Source organism: Alosa sapidissima, chromosome 16, assembly GCF_018492685.1.
Source record: "Alosa sapidissima isolate fAloSap1 chromosome 16, fAloSap1.pri, whole genome shotgun sequence".
Lineage (NCBI taxonomy): Eukaryota > Metazoa > Chordata > Actinopteri > Clupeiformes > Clupeidae > Alosa > Alosa sapidissima.
The window spans coordinates 5,871,175-5,881,174 of NC_055972.1; the positions used below are offsets into that span (position 1 = coordinate 5,871,175).

General features: G+C 42.5%; 1 protein-coding gene across 4 annotated transcripts in view; it reads left to right on the forward strand.

Annotated features, from left to right (window-relative positions):
* LOC121685567 (probable E3 ubiquitin-protein ligase HECTD2) overlaps positions 1–10,000 on the forward strand; it is a 64,507-nt gene that overhangs the window by 17,563 nt on the left and 36,944 nt on the right. For all 4 annotated transcript variants that reach the window (XM_042066162.1, XM_042066161.1, XM_042066164.1 and 1 more), the window contains exons 5-9: positions 202–291; positions 758–822; positions 1,254–1,299; positions 2,736–2,845; positions 2,974–3,122. In XM_042066162.1, the coding sequence (XP_041922096.1) occupies positions 202–291; positions 758–822; positions 1,254–1,299; positions 2,736–2,845; positions 2,974–3,122 (460 nt within the window). The remainder of the gene's footprint in view (positions 1–201; positions 292–757; positions 823–1,253; positions 1,300–2,735; positions 2,846–2,973; positions 3,123–10,000) is intronic.

Consider the following 10,000-nt stretch of genomic DNA (forward strand, 5'->3'; position numbering starts at 1 on the left):
ACACACACACACAAATGTACACTTTTCAGAACAGGGTGTCTGCCAGTAGACTGGTTAAGTGCAGCTCCAGACGAGATTGTTTGTGCTGCCATTAAAAGCCGCGCTGTAAAACCCTTAACAACGGGAAACATGGCCGCTCCTCGTGCTCACATCCCTCCTCCTCCTCCTCCTCCTCCTCCTCCTCCTCTCTCCATTTCTTAGAGAGAGGCCAACGCTCCGTTCAACACCATCGAGGACTCGGGGGTCAACTCCAAATTTATCAACGCCGTTTTTGATGCCTTACCTCAGGCTGTAAGAATTAACTGCCCAAATGACTTGTTTTAAGTGTCACTTGTGTTGATTGTGGATGTCCACCCTCTATCTCTCCAGCCTTCTCTGGGCCCTGATTTCAGGGCAAAGCGCAAAGTCTAAGTAACTAAAGCTTGCCTAAACACAATGCAAAATCTAATATTATATAGTAAATGTAATACCATAAGAAAGATCCTAAGCACAAACTGTGGTGGGTCTGCTAAAAGCCGCCTCACGTTACATGATGCTGTTAGTGCACGAGGACTTTGCTCATAGACTGACTTTGCATATTGCCCAGCATTTCAATGAGGGTCCACTGTGTTACGAAACTTTGCTGCCTTGCATAAATCTCAAGTATTAGTCCTCTGCACTCTGTTGGGTCCTTCCATGTAAACAAAATATACTGTACTGTAGTCTGGTTGAAATCCTGCCATCTGTCTATAATGAGTCACTATTGTTGTTTTATCAGCCCCAGGAGGTCCAGAAGTCTGTTCTGAAGGGGATCATAAACAGCCTGTTGAGGGAGTGGAAGGGGTGAGTGAGGAGCAGCAGGGTGTAGCTAGCCTAGAGGTCTTCAGTGGTATTGAGTGTGTGTGTGTGTGTGTGTGTGTGTGTGTGTGTGTGTGTGTGTGTGTGTGTGTGTGTGTGTGTGTGACACGATTTCTTCACCTCCAGAACATTGCAAAATATGGAAATTGATTTTGAACATTTGTTACTAGCTGCTTGACAGGAAGACAGGTAGCTAAGCAACTACCCATTGTGGAAAAAAGTTCAGAAGTTGAACTATTTTGTAACTTTGAGTGCCTAATAATAACATATCATAGCAACAACATGTACACAGTCAATTTCCACACCACACTTTCTACTCACGTTTCTCTCACGTTTTAAAGGTGAGAAAGTGTGCCTTAGACTGCATCTTGTTGAGTGCTAAAATGGCAGCCGTTGTTCTTCTTTTATATCCTCAGGCCGCGGACAAAAGATGACCTCAGAGCCTACTTCATTCTGGTGCAGGTAATGCTGGCTACTGAAGCTGCTTTGTACTCATTCACACGTTCCAAAGTTGCAAAAAGAGAAACAGGTGAAAAACTTGTTTGGCAAGGTCTCTAGCCAGGGTCATGAAGTGCTTTGCACAGATTGTACAGGAGTCTACTGCGCAGGCAGGAATCAAGCTGGATCCATGCGTACATTGCTATGCTACTCCTAACCAAGCAGGATCCATGCGTACACTGCTATGCTACTGCTAACCAAGCAGGATCTGCGTACATTGCTATGCTATTGCTAACCAAGCAGGATCCGCGTACATTGCTATGCTACTGCTAACCAAGCAGGATCCATGCGTACACTGCTGCTAACCAAGCAGGATCCACGTACATTGCTATGCTACTGCTAACCAAGCAGGATCCGCGTACACTGCTATGCTACTGCTAACCAAGGAAGATGGGAGGTATGAGGGGAGGAGGTGGGTTGGAATTGAGTGAACAAACCAAATGCTGCTGCCTGAACAGGTCGGCTGGGAATAAATTACCTGACAAGAGTGACACTGTAGGCGTGGCAAATATGGTCATGCTCCTCCAAACCTTCCATTTAGAACGCCATTGGTAGGAATTGGTAAACTTAAATGATATTCAACAGAAATAAAAAGCTACTATTTGCCATGCCATGAGACTAGTCTCTCTAGAAATAGGCTGTCATGAGTTCAGTAGGAGCAGAAGATTTTGGCCTTACAGTAGCCTACAGCAGAATTAAAAAGATGCTTTGACATAAAAACTGTACAAAATGTGAACATTTTGTGAAATGTGCATGTATGCATAAGTAGAAAATTGAGTTTCAACAATCCTTGAGCAATGGAGAGGAGAGTAAGAGTTACAAGGAGCTGCAGGAGTTGGAGGATAGACAGAAGTTGAGAAATGTAATTTGTTTGGACACAGCTCTGTGCAGCAGACATATTATGTACCGTTATGCGGTACGTCTAATTGTTATATAAAAGTATATCTATCAGAATATGAACGGCTCACTGCAACACAATATAAACTATTGCAGGATGGCTGTTTTTCAGTTGAAGTTTGGAATTCATCCTTGTTTGGGTGTGTATGGCAGAGCTGTTGGTAAGATGAGGCCACACCATTGAGGCTTGTTTGGACGGTCGCACAGTACATGGCGTGCTTAGACCAGCTCCTCAGGTCAGAGCGGTAATGATGTAATGTTCCACAGACGCCGTGGTGATGAGATGAGGTCACAGTGGGATGGGGAGTGGCCAGTTTACTGTGAAACATGGAATTCTGTTTGACAAGCTGAGAGCAAAATGATGCTGACTTTCTCACAAGCCGTTTTCTCAGGGCTCTGTTGTCTGCATTCCCTTGCTTCCTCTCCATTTTTTCTCATGCACTCCCTCATCTCTCTCCTCCCTCTGTTCCTGTGTGTGTGTGTGTGTGTGTGTGTGTGTGCAGAACCCTCAGTACTCCCACACCAGTACATATGTGATCTACGCTCATCTGCTGAGACAGATAGCATCACTCTCTGAGGCTGACCATCACTTCCTCATGCACTGGTTTAAGAAGTGAGTTACACTTCTGATAATTGATTTATTATTTGATTGCACAGTTTATGACATGAGTTCAAAGACTAATTAGAGTGTGTGTGTGTGTGTGTGTGTGTGTGTGTGTGTGTGTGTGTGTGTGTTCATAGACTGTCTCCACGCAGGTTCAAGCAGCTGGTTGAGCGTCTGCTACAGTTCATCTCTTCCCGCCTGTTTTCTGCCACGCCCGACGACCTTCCTCCAATCAGCAAGTGCTCCTGGTGGATCCCCTCGGCAACCAGAGTTTTGGCTCTCCTTAGTGAGTCAGATTGCCCCAAAACTAACACCACCTTAACAAGATACCCCACTAGGTGCACCCAAAACTAGCACCACCTTGACTAGATACCCCACTAGGTGCACCCGAAACTAACACCACCTTGCCTACTGTAGATACCCCACTTGGTACACCCAAAACTAACACCACATTGACTAAATAAGTATAATAGTTAGGGAAAGTTAGACTTTTTTTCCGCCAATCTGCAAAAAAATTCTTACCAATAGCTTTTTTTACCATGTGCTCCTATAGGTGTCTAGTAACACCTCCCAATTTATCCACGGCCAAATCCTCGGGGAAACACCTGGAGAGCCCATCAAGTTTGGGGTGCCCAGAGGGACTGGACAAAAATAATGAAAACATTTTGTTGACCAATATTAGCTTTTGAGATGTCTAACTAGGGGTTTTTAGGGATGCTGAATCTATCCCAGCCATACGTTTTGAGTAAAAACTACTCCAAGTCCATAAAAAAACCATAGCAAGTGGTTTTATTGAACAATTACAAAACAAAACTTTCAAGGTTAATCAGTTTAAAATTTAACAAACCTCATCCCTCAACTCCCCTGCACTTCCTCACTCCTGTTATCTTCTGGCTGGTTGATGTTCTGGCAAGAGTTACCATGACAGTTCCAACAAGCAGAAATACACTTGACTCCTTGCTTTTTACAGCAGCACCTGAGAGTGTCACAGACGCCTGCACAGTTGCAGCTGACAAACTTCAGAAGGTAGTCTGGTGCAATGGGATCTGGTGTGACTGGTGCATAATCATGTTCTTTCAAAAGGTCCTTTCTCACACACACCATGTTGAGACAAAACTATCTGTGATTATAGTACCAGTGTGTTACACGCAAAGTGTGTGTGTGTGAGTGTGAGAGAGAGAGAGAGTCCAATGCGGAGAGTGGACGGTGATCAACAAAATGTAAAACTCATGAGGATTAACTGAGTTAATATTTTTGTAAATATGTTATTATATCTTTTCATGGAAGAAATAACACTTTGCTAGAATGTAAAGTAGTCAGTGTACAGCTTGTATAACAGTGTAAATTTACTGTCCCCTCAAAATACTGTAATACAACAAGCAGCCATTAATGTCTAAACCGCTTGTGAGTACACCCCTGAAGTGAAAGTGAAAATGTCCAATTTGGGCCCAAATTAGCCATTTTCCCTCCCCGGTGTCATGTGACTCGTTAGTGTTACAAGTTCTCAGGTGTGAATGGGGAGCAGGCCCACAAACAGTTTGCTGAAGACAAGGAGACTAAGGACATCAATTACTGTAACCATCAGACATGTGGACTCGAGTCACATGACTTGGACTCGAGTCAGACTCGAGTCATGATTTTAATGACTTCAGACTTGACTTGATAAAATTCGGCATGACTTGCGACTCGACTTGGACTTGAATACTATTCACTCAAGACTTGACTCGGACTTTGCCTCTTTGACTTGTGATGACTTGACATGTCTCGAATCAAAAACTAAATTTCCTGATCGTGTACCAGTCAACCCAGAGACGCTTTCCCGCGACTAAAAAAAAATAAAAAAAATAAATAGCGGAGACAAGCGGCCAGAGCACAGTTCAGTAGATTACTGCCACTACCCCCACACACGTTACGCACTGTGTGTAGGGCACCAAGAGACAGAGGAAGGACCAACATTTAGCCAATCACTAGTAGCTTTACTGCAAACTGATTTGCACTCTTGTTAGAGAACGTTTGTCAAAAAGCACCAACAGCATGTTACATAAAGATGATACTTTTCGAGTCCTCTCCATTAAGATCCAACTTAAACTTATGCTAAGCTACTGCATTTAATTGAGAACACATCTAAGCACGCACGAGAGGGAGAGAAAACGAGTAGGTTCCAGCTGGCTTGTCATTGTTGATGATGATTGATATCTTCTTTTAAATATAAGAAACATATAAAAAGAAATCGTGGAGGCAAAAAAATACGAGATTAGAGGAGATTGTGAATTTATCCGTTTCTCACTAGCCTACTATACTGTTATAAACTATGAGATCCAGGTCACTATGACATAGCTGCACTCACTGTGATTTGGAAAGTGGACAAGAATATTATGAAGAGTTGTCTTTGCCTTGTGTAATGGAACTGGTGAGTCTTGAAGTATTCAATAATTTATTTACATGAAGCACATGATATGCCGATTGAAACGCATTCCACTCAGCTACTGTAGCTAGGTGGCTACTGGCTACCAGGCTCATAATTCACTTTTAATTGCAAACAGAAAATGTCAAGCAAGCATCATGTCATACATGCTTCTCTTTCCAAAGGAATGAAAGCTGTTTGTGCCAACTTAATATCATGCTTATCATTGTTAAAATTGTGCTATACATGTGGCACAAACAAGTTTGTGGACTAGCCATAGGCTATATTTGAACGGAGCTGGTAAAAAAAGATCATTATGAGAACGTGTGGACAGTGGCACACAATGGGCTTAAAGTGACCGTGCACCATTTACAAATTAGATAAACAGCATCAAATGTCTAGTATTTCTTAAGAAATGAATACTTTAAAACAAAATTACTGTCATTATTATCTTTTAAATAATATAAAACTGTTGACCTTGGCTTCCCTTATGAGTCACCACTGGCAGACAGCCTAATAAATTGTTTGCAGGCAAATCTGTGGCCTAGCGCAGTGAAATACCATCAGTCAAATTATTACTCGTCCTTACAGTGGGCTCCGCAATTTGGAAAAACATTATATATATTTGCAGCTGTGCTGAGTGTCATGTAGCTATCCATTTTGTAGAGATTACTCAGGTATGCACATGTGTATATTACACAGGTATGCACATGCATATGTCGTAAAAGATTACAAGACAGAAACATTGAACATATTTTAATCTGTATTTATAGAAAAAATACTGTGGATTAGATGGAAGTGCTAAAATTATGATCGATAGTCTAATAATGGCATTATTAAGTGAAGAGTACCTGATGACTTGTTCAGGACTTGAAAAAGATTGGGACTTGGACTTGGACTCGACTTGGCTTTGATGTGACTTGGACTTGGACTCGACTTGCCCTTCTCTGTATTTACTTGGGACTTGACTTGGACTTGACTGCTAAGACTTGGGACTTACTTGTGACTTGCCAAACAGTGACTTGGTCCCACCTCTGGTAACCATGTCCTGTGGTCTGATGAGACCAAGATAAACTTATTTGATTCAGATGGTGTCAAGTGTGTGTGGCGGGAACCAGGTGAGGCACCTCCAAGATGACCACTGCCTCCCTAAAGAAGCTGAGGGTAAAGGTGATGGACTGGCCAAGCATTATTCCAGACCTAAACCCTATTGAGCATCTGTGGGGCATCCTCAAATGGCAGGTGGAGGAGTGCAAGGTCTCTAACATCCACCAGCTCCATGATGTCGCCATCGAGTGGAAGAGGATTCCAGTGGCAACCTGTGAAGCTGGTGAATTTCATGGCCAAGAGGGTTAAGGCACTGCTGGAAAATAATGGTGGCCACACAAAATATTAACACTTTAGGCACAATTTGGACATTTTCATTTAGGGGTGTACTCACTTTTGGTGCCAGCGGTTTAGACATTAATGGCTGTGTGTTGAGTTATTTTGAGGGGACAGCACATGTACACTGTTATACAAGCTGTACACTCACTACTTTACATTGTAGCAAAGTGTTATTTCTACAGTGTTGTCCCATGAAGAGATATAATAAAATATTTACAAAAATATGAACTCAATTAATACTCATGAATTTTACATTTTGTTGATCACCGTCCACTCTCCGCATTGGACTCTCTCTCTCTCTCACACACACACACACACTTTGCGTGTAACACACTGGTACTATAATCTCAACATGGTGAGATTATTAACTGGTACTATTGTCTCAACATGGTGTGTGTGAGAAAGGACATTTTGCATGTGTGTGTATGTGTGCGTGTGTGTGTGTGTGAGACAGAGACAGAGAGAGACAGTATCAGTGAAGGTTTTAACTTTTTTTGTAAGTGTGTGCATATGTGTTTGTGTGGGTGTGGGTGGATGGGTGGTTGTGAATGTGTTTGTGAGAGAGTCAATGTGCATAAATGTGTGTGTGTGAGAGAGAGAGAGATAGATAGAGAGAGAAAAGAGTGTCCAACGTTGAGGGTTGACAGTGAGCAACATGTAAAACTCATGAGGACAACATAACTAGTGTCAAGCCTTAGAAACTACCTTCGACTACAGGAGGTGCAGCATAGCACTCTCTGTGGGCATATATCCAGACCAGAGATTGGCTACTGCTACAAAATCCATCACTAGATGTCCTTGAGTGTGGGTAGAAACAAGGAGAACATGATTATGCACCAGTCACACCAGATCCCATTGCACCAGACTACCTTCTGATGTCAGCTGCAACTGTGCAGGCGTCTGTGACACTCTCAGGTGCTGCTGTAAAAAGCAAGGAGTCAAGTGTATTTCTGCTTGTTGTAACTGTCATGGTAACTCTTGTCAGAACATCAATCAGCCAGAAGATAACAGGAGTGAGGAAGTGCAGGGGAGTTGAGGGATGAGGTTTGTTAAATTTTAAACTGATTAAGAAAGTTTTGTTTTGTAATTGTTCAATAAAACCACTTGTTATGGATTTTTTTTATGGACTTGGAGTAATTTTTACTCAAAACTAATGGCTGGGATAGATTCAGCACCCCTAAAAACCCCTAGTTAGACATCTCAAAAGCTAATATTGGTCAACAAAATGTTTTCATTATTTTCGCCCAGTCCCTCTGGGCACCCCAAACTTGATGGGCTCTCCAGGTGTTTCCCCGAGGATTTGGCCGTGGATAAATTGGGAGGTGTTACTAGACACCTATAGGAACACATAGTAAAAAAAGCTATTGGTAAGAATTTTTTTTGCAGATTGGCGGAAAAAAAGCCTAACTTTCCCTATCTATAAGTATATACTCTTTTGATCCCGTGAGGGAAATTTGGTCTCTGCATTTATCCCAATCCGTGAATTAGTGAAACAGCACACAGTGAACACACAGTGAGGTGAAGCACACACTTATCCCGGCGCAGTGAGCTGCCTGCAACAACAGTGGCACTCGGGGAGCAGTGAGGGGTTAGGTGACTAGGTACCCCACGATGTGCAACCAAAACTAACACCATCTTGACTAGATACCCCACTTGGTGCACTCAAACTACTGTAAACTAGACTAGATATCCCAAAGCTACTGCAGAGTGGACTAGATACCCCAAAGCTACTGCAGACTGGACTATGTGTAACCGTAGCCAGCTGGTCCGTTGCTGTGCAGTATGTACTGTACGTTGGTAAACCTCCCTCCCGACACCTTAAGAGCCGTGCTGGCAAGAAAGCTAGCAGCCTGGACTTTTAGCTCGATTGCTAGCATGCTCGACTTCTGATCCGAGGTGCGGCTGTTTGCAGGTCTTGGCGAGTGCAGGGCTGAGCCGCATGGTTCAACACAACACCCATTAAGATCCCACAAACCTGTGTGGGACAAACGTGTTAATTTAGAGGACTCAGATATATAAACAACACTCAAAATTGAAAACAGACAAAAAAAATATTTTTGAAATGTAAAGTCCAGTAAAGTAAACTATTCCTTCAAAGTGACACATTTTTTTGAGTGTTTTCTGCACTTCTGTGTAATGTTGTTGTGGGTACCTGATCACCACGGTTACCAGATCTGCACTTGTGTGTAATGTTGTTGTGGGTACCTGATCACCACGGTTACCAGATCTGCACTTGTTTGTAATGTTGGTGTGGGTACCACGGTAACCAGATCTGCACTTGTGACATCATTAGGGTTGGGCACCGAAACACGGTTCTAATATGGCACCGGTGCCGACGCAAACGGTAGTAACTGCATCGAATAACAACGTGGATTTCGGTGCCCCATTTCGGTGCTTAAATCGCGTTGTTTTTTTTAATTATTTTTTTTATAGGAGGCACCACTGCATGCCATGCGCCATCTCTAACGTCTTGCTCTGATAGCAACACACCCAGATAGGCTACAGTTAGCTAACAAACACTGGATGTATAAACCAGAGGGGTGCATCACATAGGCGAGTGGACAGTATTTGACAGCTTGCATGAGCCCATATCACGAGCTTCTGTCAAAATCTAGCATATTGGGCCTAACTACACACAAGCAAAAGGCTATGAAACAACATCAACAGTATACCTTACACAATATCCTTGCTAATGCGCTAACTGGCATTTATTTGAAATGTTCGGCAAAGTTGTAAGGTGAAATAGTTGGAGTTTTCACATTGTGTTCTAAACAACATAATGGCATGATATTGATCTTTCTTGTGCATATAGCATCACAATGAATATGAAGATCATGTTAAAAGTTAGCTGGCAAAAACATAAATATGTAGGTTACATACCTGATGTCACTGAGCTGTCAAAGAGGCTACTGGAACCATCTCCGAGATTCTCCATATGTTATCGCTAATTAACTCAGCTGGTGTTAGCGCATAGCCATAGTTGCTGTTGAAATGCCTAGGCCTACTAGCGCTGGGAATCTAAACACTTCAACACCGACATAATGTAGCCTTACATGTTCAAAACTATTGTGTGTTATGGGGGAAGACATGAAATTTCTTTAAGCATTTGGGAACACACTGAAATGAATTAACTGGAAAGCAGTCTTTGTTAGATTAGCTTGCTTGCAAATGCCATTGTCCATGACCTGTCAGTTCTATGGCAAGCGGTTTTAACATACCTTATGGCAAGCCGCCTACACTGGGTAAACTTCAAAGCAGAGCTTACCATTGTGTGCATCCATGGCAAGCTGTTTTAACATTTAAATGTATTATGCGTAGGAGCAATGAGATATTGATAGTAAATTGAATATAACAGTTAAATTTCATGTTCAAAT